Source organism: Aulonocara stuartgranti (genome assembly GCF_965226115.1).
Source record: "Aulonocara stuartgranti genome assembly, chromosome: 9".
Classification (NCBI taxonomy): Eukaryota; Metazoa; Chordata; class Actinopteri; order Cichliformes; family Cichlidae; genus Aulonocara; species Aulonocara stuartgranti.
In genome coordinates, this window is record NC_138960.1 from 28526990 (window position 1) to 28552238 (window position 25249).

Here is a 25249-nt window from a genome sequence, read left to right on the forward strand (position 1 = left end):
TGGCACAATGCTGTGTCAGTGCCTCTGTAAAAGCAGGAGGCTTCAATGTGCTGATGCGGTATAGAGCTCATTTGTTTTATGGCTCACCCTTCACGGCAGCGCATTTCTTTTCATATTGACTGAGCTCTATTTATATTGACTGAGCTCGATTTATATTGAATAAAAATATATGTAACTATATATATATATATTCATGATAATTTAATGATGGAATGTGCTTTCTTCCAAACTTCAGTGTAATTCAATGAACAGATTCAAGGACATCTGAAGAGCTTTCCAAATCTTAGTAGTTCTCAAAAGTAAACTACACAGTTAATTAGAAAACAGCACAGAACCTTTAGTTGTCTGGTTCACCCCTCCATAGGTCATGCAAGTTGTGTTTTCAATAAATAAAATAATGTAATAGACACTTATACATCTAATTGCCAGACTGTTCTGTTGTCCTTTAAAGATTTAGACCCCAATCCATTGAGCTCCAGTTCATTTTACATGCACTTTTTGATGGCTACTGACACATTTGCTACAATGTCCCAATGATGATTTTGGTGGTATTATTCACAACCTCTTCATCTGACCTCACGCTCACTCAACATAAACTTGTGCCCCCCTCGTTGTTACCCAGGATTTATTCTACCAGTTTGTGTAAATCTGTGTGTGATATGTTCAAAAACACACAAACAACATAGCTAATACCTGCCTTTTTTGTGTCTCTCAGCATTTCCTTCATGGACTATACTGTTTTTTTTTTTCTTTTTACTTTACTTGGATAAATAACCACCCAATATATTTTTGTTCCAAGTCCCGATTACATAAATACATTGTCAGTGTTTCCGAAGTAAACTGCTAAGACAATAGGAGCCATAACCTTTTGCAATAGGTTAAAATAACGATTGTTTAGACCATTATTTAGTTCCACATGGCACCCGTTGCCTGGCAACGTTGCGTCAACCTCCTTTTCCAAAACACAGTACGGTGAGGTTATTGTTGTCGGTTTAAAACCTCGAAGTTGCCTCTTGGTCTGGAAAGAAAACGTAAGTCGTGGTTCATTTTTGAGATAGTAATTAGAGAGCTTGCCATATGCCTGTTTTGTAAGCTTAATCTGTCGACAGTGCTACTGAGGAGTGGCATAGTAGCATAACTAGCTAGCTAGCTTTATGGGTTCACAGAGTTGAACGCATTGAACCGTTGGACACCCATCTCTCATCAATATTGCTCCTCTTTAGGCCATAATATGGGAAAGAAGTCGAGGAACGAGAGGGAAACGCCAATCAAGGAAACGGTGAGTGACGAATGTTTCTTTAGGTCTGTGAAGGTTCTCACCTAATGTTTCTTTAGGTGTTGGCAAAACCTAATTAATGCATTTTTGAACCTTTGACAAGGTTTAATTCATGTCCACTGAAACACATCCATACCATGAACACAGCCTACTGTACATCCCGGGAACATATCAATTAGAAAGCATGCACAACTCTCTGATTGGAACTACTACTATGGAACTTGATTCATTGGGGCTTGGCATCAAAGGTCATTAAGGTTGATATACAAGCAGGTATTTGTGTCAACAAATCATGATTATTCTAACTACACAAAAAATAATGAATGAAATTTGAATTTGCTTTAGTACATATCAAATGCTCTGATTGACACATCAAAAACATTGACTGATAGTAAATATTATATTTGTGATGAGGTAAGAATGATCAGTTTCATGTGTGGTGAAACATCCCCTTAACCAGTGGATAATAACACTAACACTAACTAACTTCAGACACTAACAGTCTGGAGAAAGCTAAAGAGGGAGTGTGAAACTCAAAGGGAAAAAATAGATGTCATGCTCAAAAGTGTGTCCATTTGCCACTACAATAAAAAAGTCTTTGACTTCATTCTAGATGATGAAGTTTTCTGATGTTCTGATGATAAAAATGTACTTTGAAATTGTGGCTTGGTCTTTAGTAGGCCTTGGGCACAAAATTGTTTGAAAACGGCATCAGGATATCATATGCATGTACATGTTCTCAGGTTGTTGCCTGTTGGTACATGCTGGGCATTGAGATATGTCCTGTCTCATTGTCCTAGAAGTATGAAAGTCAAAAAGACAGACCTGACTTTATACATGTTCTATATTTCAGTTATTTATTTTATATTTTGCAAACACTCCTTCTCCCTGTTGACTCTCACAGTTTGAGCCGCTACCCCTTGAGAGCAAAGCCCCAGCAACAGTAGTGCTGCTGTTGAACTCCCCAGAGGAGGACATTTTAATCAAAGCGTGTGAAGCGATCCAGACATTTGCAGAGAAAGGTATGGTAGGGTACCCACCGCTAACCCTTCCACATATTATTGATTGTTTTTATTTCTATGGGCAACCTTGCAGCTGAATAGCAGAAAATCCTGTCTTAATTTTGCTTTCAGGCTGATGTTTTGTAATGGTGTATTTTTTTGATATGCATTTTTTAAATCCAGAAATTGCAACATTTGCAATTCACTTCATCACCATCTGCCTAATTTTCCTGTTCACTGTCTCCCCCTGTTGTTAGGAGATGAGAACAAGGTTTCTCTGCTGGGACTTGGGGCATTAGCGCCTCTCTGCCAACTCATTACTCACAACAACAAGCTGGTCAGACGCAATGCCTTCATGGCCTTGGGCATCATGGCCACCAATGGTGCGTCAGACCAGTTACGTCATTGATGCAGATTCGACTGCAGTGGACTTGGTAGCTTACAAGCTCATGCGACAGTCTTGATTCTACAAATGACCCTTTAGTTTACCGGCCATCTATGTGTTTGTCAGGAATTTGCATCTGTTAATCTACCAGATGTTGGATTCCCTGTTCTGTTGATTTAACAATGAGCAAGGTGCTAGCCTTACTGAGTAACTGAGTAGTGTCTCTTGTTTAAATCTGAAAGGTGATGTAAGGACTGCGTTGAAAAAATTAGATGCCATTCCATCAATTATTGAAAAACTATCACTCGAAGGTGAGTAATAGATATTAGAAGATTAAGATATATTTTGATCACTAAAGGAAACAGTGTCACTTTGTATAAGTTGCATACAATCAAAATAGAGCACATGTGTTTACTTATGGCAGTAGGCAGTATTTCTGTGATCAATCCTTATTTATTTCTGTTTCTTTTCATATAATCAAATTCCATTTTTGTTCAAGATGATACAGTTGTCCACGAGTTTGCAACACTGTGCCTGGCTTCTTTGTCAGAGGATTTCCTCTGTAAGGCCCAGATCTTTGACAACAAGGGGCTGCCAACTCTAATTCAGCTGCTGTCTAGTTCTGACCCAGATGTCAAGAAGAATTCACTAGAGACCATCTCCAACCTAGTACAGGTGACCCAAAGTCATCAGGCTTTAGGATGTAATTTTATGTAAAAATTATAAGGATTTTCACTGTGAAAAATTAACGTGATGTTTTATAGTCCTAAAAGACGATAAAGTTGTCTTCACATACCGTATTTACTGAACCCCTGAACTTTTTTAGATATAACATTACAGGGGTACATGTGACAGTGCAGATGTTTAATGCTGTAGAATGTGTTTAACTTGTCAGCTCTGCAAGGGAAAGTATTTATTGTGTCCAATTTCATCTATGTGATAATAGTGCAGGTAATAACTCTGGTGTCAGTGGTCACACTGTGTTCTGCCTCCCTCCTGCTCTACTAAGGCAGCACTGCTGCCAAACCTAAAGTATTTCTTAGCAATGAGAATGCAGTTAATGCGAACTGTTTCCTGCTGTGCGCTACGTGTGAGAAAGAGCAACTTCACAAAGTCCTGACCTATTTCTCCCAACATTTACAGATTTCATGAGTGAAAACAGCTTCAAATTTGCTCCTAGGATTGTTGAAAAAAATGCTTTCAACATTTCTGTGAACCTTTTGCAAGCTTTGCTGTTTTGTCCCCATGAAGGACTACAAAAGCCGACTGGTGGTACACGAATTAGGTGGGATCCCTCCACTTCTGCAGCTCTTAAATTCGGAATTCCCTGTCATTCAGCATTTGGCTTTAAAGACGTTGCAACATGTCACTACTGACAGAGATGCAAACAAGACCTTCAGGGACAAGCAGGGATTTGAGAAGCTTATGGGTATCCTGAATAATGTGGTAGGTATATGGTTTAGGTAATATATGTCTTTATTCTGCTGGTTTGTGTTAATAAGAATAAAATAATAGAGAATCCTTTAAAATCTGTGTCCTCTGGACCTATCTTTTTATTTCTCACAGAACTTCAGTGACCTACATGCTGAGGCCTTACATGTCCTGGCTAACTGCTTGAGTGACAGTGAAAGTGTCCAACTCATTCACAAGAGTGGAGGACTGACCAAGTTGATGGAATTTGTCCTCACTCCCAGTGTGCCTGAAATCCGGTCAGGTGTTATTAAATGCATCACCAGGGTGGCTCAGAGCTGTAAGCACAGAAGGCAATTAGAGACAACAGATTTCTTTCAACTTTCCCACATAATTTACTCTATTTTATTTATTCTGTTATGTGTGTGTGTATGCGGGTGCTTGCCTGTGTGTTTAGCTGAGAGCTGCAAAGTGCTTCACGAGCAGGATGTGGAGACCGTTCTTGTTGAGCTTCTGTCCTTGGAGAACATTGGTGTGATGACGTCTGTCTGTCAGGCTGTGGCTGCCTTGACCTTTCACCTAAACAGCAAAGAACGCTTCAGAGAACTTGGCACGTACATCTTCACCAAGCCACCCTGAGATTAGGTGCAGTCAGCACAACAAAGTGTAATTGAGTTGGATTCCTTTGTGTTTCAGGTTGTATCAGTGTCCTGGTTCAACTGCTGAGCAGGGAGAGTTTGGCACTGAGAGAGGCGGCAACCCAGGCCCTCTCTAACCTCACTCATAACAGCGAGTCAAATGCCTTGTGAGTAACGAAGGACTTTGATGTCTTACCTATACCTCATTGTTTTTGTACAGATATATGCACTTTTTTTTAACAATTCAAAATGTATGGAATTATGTATAAAAACATCTACAAAGAACAAGGCAGTTTAAAGACACAGAATAAGGCATATGAGACAATTTGTATGATAAGTTACTGGGTAGTATTTATTTGTCAGACATCCAGTACACACTGTCTGGTTCATATCGATCATTCAGATGTGCTAGGACACCCCTGTCCCCAAGAAGACAAAGTATTGGTGACCTGGGCAAATCATACTTCAACCCTTGGCCCATATAATCCCAAACATCTCTCAGAAAAGGAAGAAGTTCTGAAAATTCCCATAATGCATGCACATAAGTGCCCGTTTTTGTCTTTTATGTCCAGCATGAAGCATCCAAATATGATTTTTTTGTAAACTTCTAGACCCTTTCAGTTGTTTTCCCATTATTAGCTACATAAAATCTGAATGACTTCAGGGATTTAAAGGTGTGTGTTCTACTCTGGACTAGAATGCTGTCCTCCCCTTTTTTCATAAAAATAAGACACGGAATCTCTTTACTTCTTTTCCATTGTCTTCTCCAATCTTGTCTTATACATTTTTTTTTCCAGACAAGTCTTCTTCGAACTCTCGAACCCACGCATTGTATGCTTGGAAATAATATGCTTTAACAACGTATAAATTTGTAAAACTACAGTAATTGTCAGCCGTCTAACTTTTCATTAAACCTCCCTCCCTGTTTATTGTATTTTCCAGTGAAGTGTATGAGGAAGGTGGCGACAAGCTCCTCATACAGCAGCTGTATCAAAGCTGTCCAAAGATAGTGGCCAATTCTGCTGCCACACTTTGCAACATGGCAGAACATGAGATCATCCGCTGTAGCATCTTGTCACATGGAGCCATACAGGCTCTGTTGGAACCCTTGAAATCTACAGTTACACAAGTCCTGGTAAACACTGCACGTTGCCTGGCAGTGCTGGCCAGTGATGAAGAAGCTAGGACAGAGGTTGGTGTTTATGTGACCTCAGAATGCTGGCTTGTTCTCATGTTCAGTAATAATAAATAATGATCATTGTTTTTAATCATTGCTGTAAACTTTACTCAAGACAGCAGGATTATTGTAAACAGCATTCGGTTTCACTTTGTGATACTACATTTGAAATTCTTTCACTAAATAACTAATACTCAACCCAAGCTAGTCAGAGTTGGAGGTCTTCAGCTTCTGGTCAATCTACTGCAGTCTCACTCCAAGGAGGTGCTTCACATTGCATGCTTGGCAGTGAATGTCTGTGCCAGTGATGAGCCAACTGCTGTGGAGATGTGCAAATTTGGGTAAGACGTGATAGATAACACTGTCATTAGAGCATGACTGATGTGTCACCAAATAAATGACTGGCGAGTAAAATAAATGCAATATCTGCATAGATATTGCTTAATGTGATCCCCTAAATAACCAACAGATGGCAGTGCAAGACAATATTAGATGTGACTACATGTGCCTTTGTTCATTTGTCCATTTTTATATTTATTAGTAATGACAGAATATTTTTCTTTTCTTTCTTTCTTTTGGTCTATGCTTGTTGTTTCTATCTGTGTCTCAGAGCCCTGGAAATACTTCAGGAAATCAACCAGTCAAAGACCCGTAGGAACAGTTTCAGTGAGTTGGCTGTGAACAGCCTACTTAACTCCAACTTGTCTTTTAAATACAGCCTGACAAGTTCTTTGGCCTCCACTGACATCATCACCTGTGGCTTCTACGATGCTGGAAAGGTATGCTGTCAGAAGTCCTTTCAAGGACTTTTTAATGCAATCTTATTAACATAGCATTAGTTGGTTGTTGTTTTTTTGTTATTGGCAGTCTTTCACAAGAATGCAGCATGACTTTTCACATAATAATTAAAATGCAACTCTTGTGTTTTCCCTCAGGCTCGCCCTGGTCAGAGGATGCTGACTTTAGAGGAACTGTCCAAGCAACCGGTTAACCAGCGGCAAGCCATTATTATTGTCAACAAAGCAACAGTATTGCCAGAGTACGAATCTAATATTAGAGTATGGTTTGATAGTTTAAAAGGAGAAATATAAACTACATTATTTTAATGCTTGTGCTTAAAAGACACCAATTGTTTTAAGAAGCATGCTTTATTATTACATTCTTTTAGTTTAGATAGATGTTTCGAGGACAAATGGAAGGTATACTGTATGTAATAGCCCTCTAAACAGTTACAGCTGACTCCTCCCACCTGGTAATAAAAGTAAATTAACCAGAACAATTACAGAAATTGACTGGGACCATTAGGTTCCTGCACTAGAAGTCACAACATGTTGTTTGCTCAGAAAATTTATTGTGGCTGTTAGATTACAATCACCCTCCCCTTCTCTGCTCCAGTCCTGTGCTCTATTCTTCCTTCGTTCCCTTTCCTCCTCCCATTCTCCCCCACTATGCCTGTAGCATAATTAGTGTGGCAGTGTACGGTAGCCCTTCTTTAGGGTGGCGACACACTCAGAGGGCTTCTTGTGATTCAAATAATGGACTTCTGAGCTTGCACCCAAAATCACAAATGTGCAAAAGCACAAAGAGACATGCAATACCCATGCGTGTTCACTGAGCCACATAAAGCATGCACGCAATGAAAAAACACATCTTAGATGTTTAAGGCTGTATATGCATGCACTGTTTAATGCTTTCAGCATTTTCATAAATTAACTTTGGAAAAGAGAGGTACCCCCTTCAGGGTACCTCTGTTCAGCCCTTCACCCCTCCCAGACCCCCATTCCACCAGCATGAATTTACACGTAACACTTCAGGCATTCTTAAACAGCCTGTTATGTAACTGATTCCTGGTCTCATCCATAGCTTCTGCATGAGCCAAATTTCAAAGCAAAAGGCCTCATGATTGAATTTATTTTCTGACTTATTCTTCTGTGTTCCTATAAACCAATTAACGGATGTTTTTTGTTAGCAGGGAGACAGTAGATGTGCCAGAAGAGACACAGAACAAGCCATCAGAGTCAGACGGCAGAGTCAGAGGAGAGCGTAAAACACCAAAGTGAGTGTGTTTGCTAAGTAGTACAACAAGTATTACCACTAACATCAGAGGTTCTGGAGACAAAAATCTTTTTTGTCCAAACCCTTTTTGGCCACAGCTATGATTATTATTGTTATTATGATGATTATTATACATTGACACTCTTTTTGACACATGCTAAACAGGAAGTTGTGCCAAAAATAATCCCATTTCAAGACAGTATTAAAAGATGCTACCTTTTCCTACATGAAAATGTAGCTACATAAATGCTGCATGCTAAAAAAAATCATGGAGAGAGGCAGAATATCAAACAAAAATCCAGAAAAAAATAATTTCATACAAGTTATAAATTGATTTGCAAGTTATTGAGTGAAATAGATATTATATCCCCAAGACAAACCTGATTTAGTTCTTGGCAATGTCCCTTAAGCCCAAGTTTTCCTGTAGCCTTGGCAGAAAAACAGTCACAAAGAGTAATGGTTCCACAATATATGTGCAAAGATTTATAAAATACAGTGCTGTGTGTTCATATAAACCATTTTGTTGATGTCCTTTGGTTGCAGGGTGACAGTAGATGTGCGAGAAGAAACACAGAGCAAGCCATCAGAGTCAGAAAGCAGAGTTAAAGGAGACCGTAAGACACCAAAGTGAGTGTGCTTGTTAATGTGGAGGCTCAACATAAGCAGTACCACTAACATTGAGCACGAAATGTGAAATGAATTAAAAGAGGTCATAAAGGTGGAATTTTAAGTACCGTAATTGTCGGGCTATAAGCCGCTACTTTTTGCACAAGCTTTGAACCCTGCGGCTTTTAGTCAGGTGCGGCTTTTCTATGGATTTTCCATGATTTTTGTGATATCGTAAGACGATTTGTTTTGTTTGTTCCGCTGTTGTACGGCACTACGTTGCCTGGCGGAAGGATCGGGGTTCAAGAGTGGTATGTTAGTCACATGTCCGTCCGCCAGGCAACGTAGTGCCGTACGAAGTAGCGCGAAAAACAAACTTCAAAGTAGCGCTACGCATTCAGCGGGAGGCGTGGATGACGAGCGGCGATAAACTTGCGAAAAGCAAGTTATGCCCAACTCCACCGGTGGATTCTGACAGCGTGGAAAAGATCCACGATCACCAACGGATTTTGAAGGGCTGGACTGCTGCATGATGGAGAGGAGGACACCGCCACGGCCCTTCTGAGGGTGTTCGACTCTGACACTGACAACGAGGATTTCTTTGGTTTTGAAAGTGACAACGAAGGAGAGAAGCGGAGAGTGGATGACGAAGCCATCCTGAGCCTGTTCGTTTCCGACATTGGAGAAGAGGACTTTGGTGGTTTTAGAGCGCAGGAAGAAGAGAAAGATGGTGAATGACTGACTTTTCTTCTTGTTAAAGCTGTGTCACTGCACCTGAGCATAAAAGGTAGTCCGAATCTATTTTTCTGGTATGCTATAGGTTACTGTTATGTACTACATGTGCAAATATGTACCCATAACTTGTTTTTCAAAATATTAATAAAAGGGGTGTGTCTCCAAACAGCCATCTCTTTCCTGACAATTCCCTTTGTGCATATTCTCTTACATATGATGAGTCAACATTGAAACACCTGCGGCTTTTAGTCAGGTGCGGCTAATGTATGTACAAAGCAGGATTTTCCCCTGATTTTAGCTTGTGCGGCTAATATTCAGGTGCGCTTTGTAGTCCGGGAAATACGGTAGTGATTTTCTTTCCTTGTAAGATACTGACAGAATTCTTTTCTAATTTACTCTTTTTTTTGTACAGGAAGAAGAAGGAAGAGGAACAGAAAGATTATGGCCTCATGTACTCTATTATTATTATTATTATTATTATTATTATTATTATTACTACTAAAGTTTGTGTGTGTTCAAATACATCCCTGTGCTGTATTCATATACCTTTTATGGAAACTGTCTAAACATTTTAGAGATGATAACAATCTCTGACGCATGCTAAAGACGATATAGTGCCAAAAACATTGACATTTAAAAAAATATTGAAAGATCTTGCGTTAGTGATAATGATTAGATCTTGTAATGATATGTTCTCTTGATTATATGTAAATAAAATCAGATAACATGAAGGAGATCGTTAGACACTAAAAAGAGTGTGCCTGTTAATATGAAGGATGAGCATAAAGCAGTGTCACTAACATGGATCCTGTGATGTGAAATGTGTGATAGAGTTCACAAAGGTGGAATATTAAGTAGTGATTTTCTTTCTTATTTTAACGCACTGACTCCCCTGATTTCTTTTCTAATTTATTGTTTCTTCAGGAAGAAGAAGGAAGAAAAACAGAAAGATTATCTTCAGCCTGAGTCTCCTGTAGAGAAACCACGGGGAATGATGGAGGATGTCTCATTGCAGATTCTAATAAAAATTGCCAAAGAATACATCTTTCCACTGAATGATGAAAAAGAGCAGTGTGAATCCTTAGCCAGGTAACGTATTCATGCAGAAACTGGCATGCAAAGAGAGAGCGAAGTAACTTATCAGCAGCTATTGTTTAAAACAAATCTCTGGAGTCATGGAAACACATTAAAATGACATTTACACACCAACTCTTAAAATGTCAGGAGAGCTGACTAAAAATGACAGCAGTGGTATGCAATGCAGACACTCTGCTAACACACTGAAATACAATACCCTGAGAGATCAGAATGGAAAACAAAGACTTTATTTTAAAGGTTTCTGCATTTTCTTTGGTTGGGTTTGCTCTTATTTTCAGGCTGGTGAGCGAAGCCATGGGGGGAGCAGTGGAGAAGGAAAAGATGCACGAGTTTTCTTGGATTCTGCACCTCAGTGAGCTGAAGATTCAACTTCAGTCTAATGTTATTCCCATTGGTTTCATCAAAAAGGGAATCTATTATCACAGGGCACTCCTGTTCAAGGTACAGATTCTTTACCCGCATGGTAGCATTAGCATGAGCGGCTATGTTCATCATCTTTCCTAATATTTTTTATTCCTGACCAACATGTTTTGACATCCCAATTTAAGCTCTGTCTCTTTAAGGTCTTCTCCATAATATTTGTTCCTCAGCCTATTTCTCAGTCTGACATTCTTCTGTCTCCTCTTTTAGTCACTGGCTGATTGCATTGGACTGAGCTGCACACTTGTTAGGGGAGACTACAACCGTGCTTGGAATGAGGTTCTCCTTTTCAGTAGAAATTCCTCCAACAAGCTGCACTCTTCACAGCCCTGCCGCTACATAGTAGACCTTGTGCACCAACCTGGAAACCTGTTTCCAGTCAATAGCCCAGCTGCAGTCCAATATCAAACTATATAATCAGTACTGTATTGTTTAAATACCACAGAAGGTAACGCTTTGACGTTATATTTTGTCTGATGTGCATCAACCGATTTATATGTAATGTGTGTTTATGTGTACATGATGTGTGCATGGCGGACCTCATCAGTTGACTATTTTTTTTTCTACATATGCATAAGGAAAGCAAAATCGTGTCTATTGTGGTGTTTCTCTATTAAACACAGTGATTCAACCTTTGTACTTCAGCATGGGTCCAACATGGTGAAGCAGTGTTTTTGCCAACGTGCAAGCTGTAGTTGTTTAGAAAGTTAATGCTTCAGCTGGAGAATTGAAAATATCTCTTACAGCTTCATGGCACCATCACCAGCCTGGAGCTTTGGATCCATGCTTTCATGTTTTTGAACCTACCAGAAAGATTTCATAGTAGAAATTTATACTCACCAGACCAGGCATCGTTTTTCCAATTTTATAATTGTCCAATTTTGGTGAGCCTGTGTGAACTGTAGATGTACATTCCTGTTCTGCATCTGCTCCTGTATCCCATCTGCTCCAGGGTCTGAAGTGTTTTGTATTCAGAGATGCTCTTCTGCATGCCTTGGCTGTATGAGTGGGTATTGGAGTTACTGTTACCTTCCTATCAGCTTGAAGCAGTCTGGTCATTCTCCTCTGACCTCTGGCATCATAAAGCAGTTTCACCCAAAGAACTGCTGCACACTGGATATTTTCTTTGTTTGTGCTATTGTCTGTAAACACTAGAGATGGTTTTCGGGGAAAATCCCAGTAGATCAGCAGTTTCTGAAATACTCATACCAGCCCATCTGGCACCAACAACTAAGGCAATGTGATTTTAGGCACTTAAATCACATTTCTTCTTTTCTTTCTTCTTTCTTATGCTCAATTTGAACTTCAGCAGGTTGTTTTGATCATGTATTTGATCATGAGTAGTTACCATCTGATAACTCATCCAATTTTTGCCTTAAGGAACAGTTGAACAGGTTATTATTATTATTGGTTGTGTGATCGTGGCTCAAGAGTTGGGAGTTTGCCTTGTAATCGGAAGGTTGCCGGTTTGAGCCCTGGCTTGGACAGTCTCGGTCATTGTGTCCTTGGGCAAGATACTTCACCCGTTGCCAGTGTCCGCCAGCCTCGCCTCTGTCAGTGCGCCCCAGGGTGGCTGTAACTACAATGTAGCTTGCCATCACCAGTGTGTGAATGGGTGGATGACTGAATGTGTTAAGCGCTTTGGGGTCCTTAGGGACTATACAAGTACAGGCCTTTTACCATTTATTATTATTAATAATAACAATAACAATTAGTATTCAAATAGACACCTGCAAAGATGGTTGTGAACAGCAGATAGATGTGGCAATCCCAGCGGACACCAGTACTAGGAAGAAATGGCACAACTGACATCACAAACTAAGGCTGAAGGAACAACTGGAGCAGGTGTGAAAGGAAAAGGCTAAAGTAGTCACAGTGGAAATGGAAACACTAAGTGTTGTAATCCCAAAACCGGAAGAGTAGCTCCAACAGATACCAAGCACAACATCAGAGGTCTTTGTGCCGAAGAGTGCAGTCCAGGAGCAACCACGATATTGTGCAGAACCTTCAAAGTCCCCTCAAGTGGACCCGAGCCTGAGGATTGTATTTATACCACCTCTCAGGAGATGAGGTGGAGATTTTATATACATGTGTATATGGACTTTGTGTAATAGACTGGCAAATAGCCAATATTAGCTATTAACTAAAGCAAAGCATACAGGAACAGGTTAAATAAATAACAATAAATGCTAGAGAAATCCTTTCATGTTTCATGTCTCTAAAAGAATTAAATAAATAAATAAATATGGCTTACCTATTTGAATGTCATATTTTTAAATCAACAAATATCTCTGTATCAGTCTTAAAAAAAATCTAAAATCTAATCTTAGATTTTTTTTATTTTAATTTTTTGATCCACTCCCATTCAGCAGCGCTTACTGCGCTCTTTGCACAGTGCTGGCAATAAAATACGACTGAACTCCATCCACTTTGACCTTTGTAGCTTCAGTTGTGTTTTGTGACCGTGTAACCCCGCTAACAGCCCGGATAAGCCGAGCGAGGACCAGCCCAAACTCGCCGCGGCGTGAAAAATCTTTGCTTGGCTCCACTGAAAGCTGCACTTTAGTCGCACTTGACTCCACTGGAGCAAACATGTCTCGTTTCGTCCGCCGGATTGTCGCTGTTGCCTCTCAACACGCCACAGCCAGAGCTGCAGAGTTACCGAGGAGGATCCCCGGCATAATCCGTCCCGTGTCCACATGTCAAGGTACCGTGAGCGAACTTCTGATTTATATCAGCGCTGTACTTGAGCTGCAGCTCGCTGCACCATCATGCACGAATGTTTACTATTAGAGGTTCTACATCTCTGTTTGAAAGAGTATTTCAGAAGTTAAGTGGAAATTCTTTGAGATTAGAATGTTTATATTTTAGTCTTAGTTATTCTTTAAGAATATATTTCCAAGCAGCCTCACTTTCTCAGCTTTAAAGTTTTCAGAGTCTGTATTATTAATGGTAATGTGATCAGATAAGAAAATGCATGAATTACAGGAAACTCTGCCACAAATGTGGCTTTAATGATTCACTGTCTCTCTCTCTCTCACACACACGCATGCTCACGCACAAAACATGTGGTTTGTTTTAAATATGCATATCTAAAATGTGTGACCTTTGCTCTGTGCAGGCCTGCAGTCCCTCACACGTTACAGTGAGACTACAGACTGGCATAAAAAACTGACCCCAGAGCAGTATGTAGTCACCAGAGAGAAAGGAACTGAGGAGGTGAGTCCAGTGTATGAAAAAAACAAAAAACAAAATAATTATTATGTAACCTAATGCCAAAGAAGCTTTGTGTTCAGAATTAATAAGTGGAAGGTTACACATGCACATAAGCACACCAGCAGAGTGACATACATTATCTCATCAACAGCAGCACATTCTCAGGTGGACTTTGATCTGCTCTGTATCACAACGACACACTTTTACTACATTATGAATTAAATACAGCCCGAAAAATGAAACGCAGAGATATTTCATCTTGTTATAACAGGACTAAGGACAAGTCATTGTATACACTTGCAAAACCAGGGTGCTGAAGAACACACAGGTAGTGAAATGAGCTGTATTTCTGCTCCTTACATTGTGATCTGGTGTGTGTGTGTGTGTGTATTTGTGGATGTTCTCAGCCCTTTAGTGGGATCTACCTGAACCATTTTGAAATGGGGATGTATCACTGTGTCTGCTGTGATGCTCCACTCTTCAGGTAATACATCTAACCAGTAAAGGGGTATGCACATTTTCTGGACTGGACCATAATCTTTTATTAAAACTCTGAAAAATGAGGGCTTACTGGTATAAGATGATTTTGCTGTTTGCTCATTTTTTAAAAAAAATCAGCAGATGTTTACTAAATTCTTCCTTCCTCTCTTCATAGCTCCGAGGCTAAGTACAACTCCGGGACAGGCTGGCCAGCATTCAATGAGGCTCACGGGACATGGGAGGGTGATGAAAGCCACACCTCCATCATTCGGCGCCCTGACAACAGCCTGGGCAGCCCTGGGACAGAAGTCCTTTGTAAAAATGTGAGTTGTGCTAGGAACCAAAAGAAGCCAAGGTTTCATTCAGTTTAGCTGTGATACTTGTTGTTTGTGCTATAAAGCAGAGGTTAAAGTAAAAAAAAAAAAAGTGCACAAACGTCTGACTTTTTTGTGTTTCTGTATCTGGGTCACACAGTGCGATGCCCACCTTGGCCACGTGTTTGATGATGGACCAGACCCAACAGGACAGCGCTTCTGCATCAACAGTGTTGCCCTCACATTTAAAACCAGAGAAAACGACAAACCTGATGAGGATGAGTGTAACTGATGGACTCTTCATCAAAACATTAAAAAAAAAAAAACAGGACCAGTTTAAAGAACTTCCCTTTTGTTTTTTGTGGGGGGGTTTAAAGTGAAAAGCTATGTGATGTGAAGTGGGATGAATTGTGGGTTAAACTGGAGGTGAATTGAAACCAGTTTTATATTGCATATATTAATGGATATATGGACTGGAGAAATGTCTACACAGGACAGGACTACAGGACTCACAGTAAATCATTTTTCTTCTCCAATAATCTTTTTTCTGTTCTCTCTTCGTCACTGGTGTTTACTGTTTACTAATGTTTGTTAAGTATTTTGCCTTAACTGTCATCTGAATGAAGGTCTTCTCATATGAGCCACTTGGAACATATGTGTAGGATATGTGAAGCCATTAATGCCAAATTTTTTAAAAAGTGTTTTTAACAGCATTGTAATGTTTAGCATATTTTCATATCTGGAAAAAACAGTCAAAAAATTGTTGTTCTGCAGGATTGCAAAAACATTGCTGTGTTTTTGGTTTGTAATCTGAAGTTGCGTGTACATATCCAGCTGAAGTCTTTGATCGCAATCACGCAAACATGACCGATCCTCCCCCCCCAATAAATTCACGTCTAAATCCGGCGCTGTGCTGCGATGACCCCCGATGTTTGCCCGTAATTTATTGCCGCCTCTTGTTGTTCAGAAGTGCACACCACAGCACTTTAGTATGGCCTCATCTCTACCATGAAGTTAATATTTAACTCAGCAGGCCATCCTCTGTTTCACACTGTTTGTCTCTGGGTCTCTGTTTGCTTATCCATATCTTCTGGGTATATGTGTTGCAAGTTGAGTAAAGCAGAAAGAGAACAGCTGAAGGGAGAAACAGAGCAGGGTGGACAGAAAACCTATAAAACAAAAACAAGAATTGTTTGTCAGCGATACAATGGCTGGACTATGGCGTTGCATACTTGCAGTGGTGATGTTGATGTGCGTGTACCTCTGGGATTCTGCTGAGGCTGTAGGTGGAGCTAAGAGTCGACCCCGACCCCAAAGACGACCTCCCAAGAAGCCAAAGATCACACCTATTGACCAGACCCAACCCGAACAAGACATAGACATAGAAAGGGTAAGAAATAAGATAAAGAAGCGGAATATTTTCACTACTGCTGCATTGGGCCCTGGCTGCTCAATTCAATTTATATAGTGCCAAATAACATCAGCAGTACTTGGTCTTTTTCTTTTTTTAGTTAATCTTTTTAACCTTCTGCTGAAGACAGTGAGATTCATGAAAAAGCTGCAACTGCCAAGAGACCGACTGTTTCCAGGCAGTTGCAGACGTCGCCAACACAGCAGACAGCTCTGTGTGCTGTTATTTTACCTCTGAACACTGTTTTGTTGATTGTTGTACCGTGTCACAGTATGATATACAAATAGGACTGCAGAAGAATCTGCGGAAACTATGTGAAAGTAACTTAATGGTGGATGAGTCAATATAAACATAAGAAAATAGCCAGAAAGCTATTTTGTTGCTTTGATTAGATCATGACACACACACACATATACACACAAAAGCGCTCTGTCCCACTGGTCTAAGAATAATCCAACAAGTTTTTGTCCTTATATTCTATGTGGAATCAAAGTAAAGTATTCAGAGACTCGAACAAGTCAAAGGCCAGTTCTGAGAAGCCTTTATTCTTCAAACTTTCGATCGCTGTGAAAGCTCTGATTTTTATGGATTACTGTGGGGGCTGCTGATGCAGGCAAACTTGCATAATTGTGTCAATATTGTGTTTGAGGCAATGAGGGAATTTTTCTGTGCAGGTGAACGGATATGAAGGGGATAGAGCAGGGCATTTAAAAGAAATGTTTTGTTTTTGTTTTGACACGGGAACATTTTTGGAATTTTGATTTCAGTGGGATGGGATGAATTAGAATAATCCGATAAGACATTTGTCTATGACAAATTGATTGATTTTGAGATATTTTGAAATCTTGTTTTTTCCTTTCTCTGATTGCGTGTGTCCTAGATGCTGGGAACATGGTACCTGCTTAATACTGCCTCCAAATGCTCTTACCTGGTAAATCACGGGACCAAGGTGGAGCCAACAGTAATCACCATTGCTCGTACCGCTACCTCTAATGAAACGCTGTCTGTTAGCACCAAAACAAGGCAGTGAGTACAGCTGCACATGTGGCTGATTCTTCTGTATGTTCTTTGCTTTCTTTCTATTTTTTTGGCAGCAGAGGGAGCCAATTTCTTGAATCCCTCATTCCATTCTTACTGATATTATTCCTTGCCATGTGTTTAATGTTATTTATGCATCTTCAAAAACAGGAAGGATGAGGTAGAACTGTTAAATCCGTCAGCTTTTCTGCTAACTCTTTTTTGGCCAAACTGACCTAGAAGTATAATATCCCATTTAAATGGAAAAAATGTGGCTTGTGTTGTTTTTGGAGAGCATTCTATGAAAGCTTTTGTTGCTGTATGAGTGCTACGAAATCTTTCTGGCCTCAACAGAGAAAAAACAAGTTTTATTGATTAATTTGTCATGCACTGTCCGAAAAGTACAAAGTCTTCTCTTCTCTTCTCTTCTCTTCTCAGTAATCACCAGTGTTGGGAGATATTACAAGTCTATCATCTAACATCAGTCCCAGGAAGACTGACACTGAAAGGTCAGTTTTGTTTCTTAGTGTCCCAGAATAAAGCAGGATCCTGTGTGTACTTTGCTCTCTGTTCTCTATATACCAGGATCTCCCCCTGAGCAGAATATTGAGATAGTGATTGGGGATACAGACTACAATTCCTATGCCATCATGTACTACCAGAAACAGGGCAAGATCACAATGAAACTCTATGGTAGGTTCCTCCCTTACTTTTTTAGGTACTTTATATTGAGCAGCACAGCACTGTTGATACTTTATTACTTTGGTAAATATGTTAAAGGGTTTTTGTGTTGTGCTGTGTTCGCAGGGAAGTCTGTGGACAATCTGTCAGAGCCGCTGCTAACCAAGTTTGAAGAGCTTGCTGCAAAACAGAATTTGCAGCGGGCCTACCACTTCCCCTTCCCCACCTACAGTATGGCTAATTTTACAGTTATCATACAGAATACTAATAGCAATCTATTTCATGTAAGCTGGCATTTTGAAACACATGATGACTGCATAGCTAGACAAGCTCTGGATCTCTGATAGCTAGATTAACCAAATGAATATACCGTGTAACCTTTGAGAACACAATCCAAATATTTTCTGAACACAGTGCATTACAAAATAACACAACAACACACTACATATGTAGTAAATGACTGGTCAGAGTAAGTCACACTACTACTAGCCATATGTTGATATATAGTAAAAGCTCCCCAGAGGGCTAAATAATGGCATGTGAATTTATTTTTGCTTTCTAGGTCACTGCGGTGATGTGGATCGAGATCATGTGATCAGTAAGTTACATGCTGTTTTTTCTTTTTAAACATTTTTAAATGTATTAACTTAAGTGACGTATGTACTTAAAAGCAATCCCCTAAAAAGAAAGGGTGATAATGTTTCGATTTGTCACAAACAAAATGGCCAGACAGAAACAAGATAAGCATGTGCAATGCCACTGAGACAAACTTATATTATTTTTCAGGTTTTTACTTACTGGTGTAGTATGCAGGCCTAGTGCTGACAAGTACATCCACGAGTAATTGCATTGCATTTCCCTGGCAAAGCGCTCACGACTTATTTCCTAGCATTTTCTCCCATGTACTGTAAGAAGCTTCACTGATTCAGTGCAATATAATAAATAATATTAACAAATTGTATTTATGCAGATTTTTTCTTAACAACATGCTTTACATAAAGAACTGCAAACAAGAACTAGAAAAATTTGCATTTCCTGTGAAAATGCTGTGTGGATGCCTTAACGCTGAAGATGTCTGCTGAAAAAAGCTGAAAATTTTGAAATTTAAAAAAAAAAAAAAAAAAAAAAAAATTTCCCTGAGCAGGATTCGAACCTGGCCCTTCTGGTCTAAGGGTAGTTATTTAGCTTACTGAGCCAAACTCATTCTCACAAAGAAGAGGTGGAGAGATTGACAATTGTGCTGAAATGAGCAGAACCTGCTGAGAATTGTGCTGATAAGAGGTGAAAAGGCTGCAAATTTTGCAGAAAAGAGGTGAAAATTCTGCTGAAAAGAGTTCAATCAGCAGAATTTCTGCTGAAAAGAGGTTTTTGCTGAAAACAGCAGAAAAAACTGAAAATTTTGCTGAAAAGAGTTCAATCAGCAGAATTTCTGCTGAAAAGAGGTTTTTGCTGAAAACAGCAGAAAAAACTGAAAATTTTGCTGAAAAGAGTTCAATCAGCAGAATTTCTGCTGAAAAGAGGTTTTTGCTGAAAACAGCAGAAAAAACTGAAAATTTTGCTGAAAAGAGTTCAATCAGCAGAATTTCTGGAAAAGCTTAAAATTCTAATGAAAACAGCAGAAGAGGCTGAGATTTGTGCTGATAAGAGGTGAAAATGCTGAACCAATCAGAGGTACTGCTTCTGTCTGCTTCATCAGGCGGTGTACTTGTATGTATTTCTGCCATGGAGCGTTAACAAGAATCTGAGGTCCATATTAGAAAAGCTGCCAAAATCATAAAATGTTGCCGAATTGTAATAAATTATCAATATGAATTACAGGTCTGTGATAGTGTATTAATTTGTAGTGGAAGAAAACATGTGGACAAGGTGGAATTGAACCCACGACCTTTGGGCTTCAGACCTGTGTCATTACCAACTGCGCCACTGGGAAAGAGAACGGGCGCCTGGAAAATAGGGTGATGAGCAGTCAGAATTTTCGGAGTTTGAAAACTGAGAGGAGGACAGATTTCCACCCCTCAAACAAACGTAATTTATGGCACAATGGTAAGATGGCTGTAAAAACTGCTTCGACCTTGAGTGTCAGCAGTGTCTGAAGATGAATTGGCACAAGCCTCATGTCTTAACTTTGCTTTGTTACAGAGATATGACGATTCGAAAATGCCTCTCATTAGAGAAATCCAGCGCTGGTTTTGAACAAACTTCCCATAGACTTTGAATGGAGAGTTTTAAAACTTTTTGTTGCTCTGAGGTGATTTGATAAAAATCTGTAACTTCCACAACAGTGATAGTAATATTTTCTGAAAGCCAGCAAAAATACCTACGTTTTGATGTATAATTTGTGGAGGTTGGGTGAAAATTGAGCAAGAAGTTGTTCGGACATGAAGAGAAACTTCAGAAAGCAGCAGCTCTCACTCTGAGTTAATTGCATAGCAACCATAACAACGCATGTATTTTCTGAAAAATCACAAAGCTGCAACTGAAAACTTAAAGAGGCATTAAATGAAAACGGTAACAGATATGAAAAAGCTGAATCACACAGGAAAAGACCAATCATTTGAGAACGTTTTAAAGTTTGAATGGAGTTTCTAGGTGAAAGCATGAGCATGTAGTTAAGTTTCGAAAACAAGAAAGTTTTAGCAGAATTTCTGAAGTTTTCCATTCATTTCAATGGGACAAATTAAAGGAAAAAAGTGTAATATTTTAAAAAGTATAATAGCAATAAACACCAAAAGATATAGCCAGAAAGAGCAGAACAGATTAGAGTTTGAACTGAGAAAATCGGCTGAAAACTGAGGGAGTAGTTAAGGTGCAAAAAACGTACGGAGGCGACAAGAATAAAGGATAAAGAATAAAGAGAAACAGGAACTCAATACCACACAATTAGTTTCACCCCAAATGAGCTGCAGCTTTGTGCTGTGATTGTGGCTCACGGCACTTTTCCCTCACATGTTACTAGAGGAAAAAAAACACACTCATCTCGAGCTGCTTGTGTTACCTGGTTAATATGTTCTTCATAGTTTGTTTTGTATAATCTAAGCTAAGCAGTATGTTATGAAAAAACAAGTTATTGACTTAAAAAATGTAATTAAGCCAAAGGCAATAACCAGTGTGCAAAACAAAATGAGGAGAATAATTCAGATCCCCTTTGGGCAGTAACTTAAATGTTAATATGTACAATGTTTAATTTAAATAAATGAACAGTTTAAATGTATTAAATGCCGAAGCACAGCAACAATGTACATTTAGTTTAGGCTAAAGCTCTTGTCTAGTTTCCTGCAGTGTGGTTTGATTTGAATAGCTGATGAGGATTCTTGAAAAATGCTGTGAAAGCTAAAATCACCATGTGATAACAGTACTTGCTCACTCGGTGAGTACCTCCCTACTGACCTCCTCAGAATCACGTGATTTTTGTGTACAGTAACTTTGGGAAATTTAATGAGGTCACGCAACCTGAAACTGAGTTTGACATTTTTGATCCCTCATAAGTACAGCAGACAGATGTGACATTTTCAATGCTAAAATACACATTCGAGCTCTGTTAAAAACTGCAAATAAATCAGTTTTGCATACTTTAAAGTCAAAATCTTGTTTTTGCTCAGAAGCGCTTTTATTTTATGAGACAAATGGGTTAAATGGCAAAATATCACCAGTTAAATGTCTATACTGTAGATTAACAGAAGCATAGAGGTTCTTCACACCATGTGGGATATGTAGCTGGTCAAAGCAAGTTATAATCATGGCTCGAGCATGGTATCAAACATGTGGGTAAAATGGTACATGTCATGATTTTTAATCATCCTGCATATTTTGTACAAAAAAGATTTGACAGCTATAAGTAGGAAGATATCACAGAGTGTTTCTAAGCGGGAGACCCACTGTTGAATAACAGTATGAGGTTTTTTTTTTTTTTTAAATGGCATCATGTATCACTTGGGGGGAAAAAAGAAAAGTGAGCCAGACCTTCTCAGAAACAGTGCTGACTTTTGTTCCTGCAGGCTGTGCTCCTGCAGTCAGTTTTTAAAACGTTGTCAACACGTTATCTAACTTCCACTGCCTGCTGAAAAACATCAGCACGGTTTCTCTGTAATTTAACCTGGCATTCCTTGTTTAACAGATTGTGTTCCCACATGCTGAAGAGGCGGAGCTGAGGGGACGATGGAGAGCAACGCTTTTGAATTCACCCCTAACATTAAATGTCCTCAGCCACACACTGAATAAAAGGACATAAGAGTCAAATCAAGCTGTTGTTGAATGCTTTTAATTGTCCTTATTTGCTGTTTGCTAATCCTGTGGTGAGATGGAAGTGTCAACATGTGTTTTTTTATCCCGAGATTTACCATTGAGAGGCGAATGCACATTTTTGTTTTGTGCTTGAGGATGCAAAAATTGGATGAGGGGGCCAGGAATGGAGATAATAAGGCCCAGATGTCACAAGGGTGGTTACAAAACTCACCAAAAGTGCCTCTTACCACTTCCCCTCGCTCCAACCAGCACCTCTCTCTCTCTCTCTCTCTGTGTCCCTATTTGTGTGGATATGTGAGTGTTTCATAACCAGCTGATTACAAGTCTGTGCTCGTCTGGTCTCATAACAGAGGAGAGGTTTGATAAGTCATCGGTACATGTCAGCAAAAATAAAGAATTCACAGCTAATCAGCACTTTATGTAACAAGCAAATGATACAATACACAGAAACAAAGTCAAGGGGGGATTTGCTGTAACATAAATGCAATATTTAAATTTAAACAAGTCAATAGTGCATGCTCCAACTCCCTGGTAGTTACAAAACTCAGAGGTTCTCACTGAAATTCTGCATGCACCAAAGGTTTTATGAAAGTAAGAAAGAAAGAAAGAAACCAGTACAATGATGTGAGTCAGTGCTCAGAGGCTGCAAGGAACAATCAAGCCACTGTATGCAACACTGGCAAAGTTATTTATGAGAATGATTTTTATTTTTTTTTCACCATGAAGTTCTTAAAAATCCCTGACCATGCAGGAAATACTGGATGCCAATGGTTTATCATATCCAGAAAAATGGAAAACACACTGATTTTATACATGTGACATTTTGGCCAGGCATGCTTGGACACTAATGTTTAAACCCCATCCCTTCTACCCCTGTGTCCTGGCTCTATTCACACGTGCCAGTTGTGTAACAGCCGTGATTCGCCTGAGGGTTTTTGTAATGGTGTAGCGAACAGCAGGATTGTGGGGAGGAGACAGAATGGGGGTAGGGCTGTACCCTGCAGCAAATATAAGAAGCCTCCGCTTGCTCTTTCCCATCAAACCGCCTTGACACTCCTGATCACTCCTTGCTGCCGAAGCACAGACAGAAGAAGCCATGAGGAGCACACTGCTGAGGATGCTGGCCGTCCTGGTGTGCGTGCTGGCTGCATGTGCAGATGTCATGCCCGTAAAAGACTTCAACCTGGAGAAGGTAACAAATACACATTTAAAAGGAAAGAAGTTATTTGCGTCTGTCTTTGGGTTGTTGCACAGACAAAAACAACCCCTCACTTTTAGAAAGCAGAGGGGAAGCAGTAATGCAGGTAGGGTTTAGATAACCTCTTTTTAAACAGTGTTTGCTTTCTTACAGGTGGCGGGCAAGTGGTACATGGTTGGCTTTGCTACAAATGCTCAGTGGTTTGTGAACCACAAAGCAACCATGAAGATGGGGACTGCTTTCTTAACTCCTACTGATGTAGAAGATCTGGACCTCTCTTACTCCAACCTGAAGTGAGTATAATTGTGCTTTCAAAATAAGATAAAATAAAATAAATTAAATGGCAATGATTGTCTTTTTTAGGGAGGATATCTAATAAACTGGTCATTTTTTCCCCATTTAAGTACTGATGGCTCCTGCTGGAGAATGACTCACCTGGCTAAGAAAACAGACACTCCTGGACGTTTCACCTTCCACAGCCAAAGTAAGTAGAGACGCCTTTAAAACTGCCCCAAAATCTGACATATATTTGAATACTTAGATTTAACATGATTTCTGTGACCCCACCAGCTTGGAACAATGACAACGACATGCGCATTGTTGACATTGTTTACGATGAGTACGCCCTGGTCCACACCATCAAGACAAAGAATGGGGTGTCCGAGGTCCTCAACAAGCTTTACAGTGAGTTTGTCTTACCAAAATAAGAGTAACTTTCTAGGAATGCTCTCCGGGATTTGCTCATTCTTGAAGAGCGCCGTCATTTTTTATTGTAGGTCGCACTCCCGACACCAGCGCTGTCCTGCAGGAGAAATTCTCGCAGTTCTCTTTGGAGACTGGTGTCCTCGCTGAGAACATTGTTATGCTGCCCAAGAATGGTAAGTTAACAGTATCAACAATGTAACTGATTCTGTGAGCGAGGCAGACCTTCGCTCACCAGCCTTTCTAATATGCGTTACAGGTGAGTGTCCCGACGCCTGAGGAGCCCAAATCTTCCATCTCAGCAGCATCCCCCCCACCCCCCCACCACATTCGTCCAACCCCTCTCCCCCCTACAGTCATGACGGATTCACAAAGCTACACCCTGGGACAATGAACCTCAAGCATTTCACTCTGTTTTCTGCTGCACACCAAAGACCAACCCTGATCCTAGTTGAGCTCTCATACTTGTCAACATGCACATTAACTGGGGCATCAGAGTGGAACAATAAAGGCCTGCTTGTAAGAAAAAAAGGGACTGAAGTACACGGAAATATTATAAGTTGTCTTTTGTAACTTCTGATTTCTTTTGCAGACTTTTTTTTCTCCTGTTTTCCAACCTCAAAGCTAATAAAGCTGTTAAAAAGTGTCTGATTTCACAATAATTTTGTGTGTGTGTGTGTGTTCTGTGAAGGTTTTTTTGGAAGCTACGTGAATATTTTAACACACAATGCTCCCCATCAGCTCACTGTCAGGCATGCGAGAGTGTGTTGGATACTTTACCACATTACATTAGGACACAGTCCTTGTCAAAGGGTTTAAGGATGAGTTGCAGTTATGCAAATATGCGGCTGCGAGTGATATAGGCAGCGATTCAATCGACAGACATAATGAAACGAAGATTATAATAACACAAACTGATTATGGGGCAGCTATATTGCTATTTAGTTCTGGATCATGGCAACAGTAATAACAACGACAAGACAATACCGCGGTTCAAAGGTGTGGGCAGACAAACAAACACAAAGTAATCAGAATTAATTTAATTTAATTACCAGGCACGCAGAACAAATCCCTCCTGAGGAAAAGCAGAGTAGCACTACATTTCTGATGAGTAAGAGATATAAAGACCTGACATCACTTTAAAATCAAACATGCTGAACTTAAGTGAACACATTTATCTACAACTT

The 25249-nt window shown here is 39.8% G+C and overlaps 4 protein-coding genes across 9 annotated transcripts; all 4 read left to right on the forward strand.

Moving 5' to 3' along the window:
* Positions 1-915: 915 nt before the first annotated feature.
* On the forward strand, positions 916-11904 carry armc3 (armadillo repeat containing 3). 6 transcript variants are annotated; one of them, XM_082547065.1, is made up of 20 exons: positions 916-1031; positions 1224-1279; positions 2181-2298; positions 2535-2660; positions 2905-2973; positions 3162-3337; positions 3914-4108; positions 4229-4412; positions 4530-4682; positions 4769-4877; positions 5653-5902; positions 6092-6228; positions 6498-6666; positions 6823-6926; positions 7860-7943; positions 8486-8569; positions 9696-9734; positions 10208-10372; positions 10660-10822; positions 11012-11904. In XM_082547065.1, the coding sequence occupies exons 2-20, from the start codon at positions 1232-1234 to the stop codon at positions 11216-11218; spliced, it is 2580 nt and encodes an 859-aa protein (XP_082403191.1). In that variant the 5' UTR covers positions 916-1031; positions 1224-1231; the 3' UTR covers positions 11219-11904. The 6 variants fall into 6 exon arrangements, with proteins under 6 accessions (XP_082403191.1, XP_082403192.1, XP_082403189.1 ...); XM_082547063.1 differs by having other exon boundaries at positions 917-1031; positions 7857-7943; XM_082547066.1 differs by lacking the exon at positions 9696-9734 and having other exon boundaries at positions 7857-7943.
* A 1332-nt stretch (positions 11905-13236) lies between these two features.
* msrb2 (methionine sulfoxide reductase B2) lies at positions 13237-15730 on the forward strand. Its single transcript, XM_082547748.1, has 5 exons — positions 13237-13508; positions 13923-14020; positions 14425-14501; positions 14673-14820; positions 14972-15730. Exons 1-5 carry the CDS (start codon positions 13394-13396, stop codon positions 15101-15103), a joined length of 570 nt encoding a protein of 189 aa, XP_082403874.1. The 5' UTR covers positions 13237-13393; the 3' UTR covers positions 15104-15730.
* A 177-nt stretch (positions 15731-15907) lies between these two features.
* Positions 15908-22156, forward strand: c8g (complement component 8, gamma polypeptide). The gene is made up of 7 exons (XM_082547570.1): positions 15908-16201; positions 17103-17248; positions 17678-17748; positions 17825-17932; positions 18047-18151; positions 18483-18518; positions 22035-22156. Exons 1-7 carry the CDS (start codon positions 16019-16021, stop codon positions 22052-22054), a joined length of 669 nt encoding a protein of 222 aa, XP_082403696.1. The 5' UTR covers positions 15908-16018; the 3' UTR covers positions 22055-22156.
* A 1047-nt stretch (positions 22157-23203) lies between these two features.
* LOC309714857 (lipocalin-like) lies at positions 23204-24708 on the forward strand. Its single transcript, XM_082547578.1, has 6 exons — positions 23204-23354; positions 23514-23653; positions 23765-23844; positions 23931-24044; positions 24137-24238; positions 24322-24708. The coding sequence occupies exons 1-6, from the start codon at positions 23259-23261 to the stop codon at positions 24339-24341; spliced, it is 552 nt and encodes a 183-aa protein (XP_082403704.1). The 5' UTR covers positions 23204-23258; the 3' UTR covers positions 24342-24708.
* Positions 24709-25249: the final 541 nt, after the last annotated feature.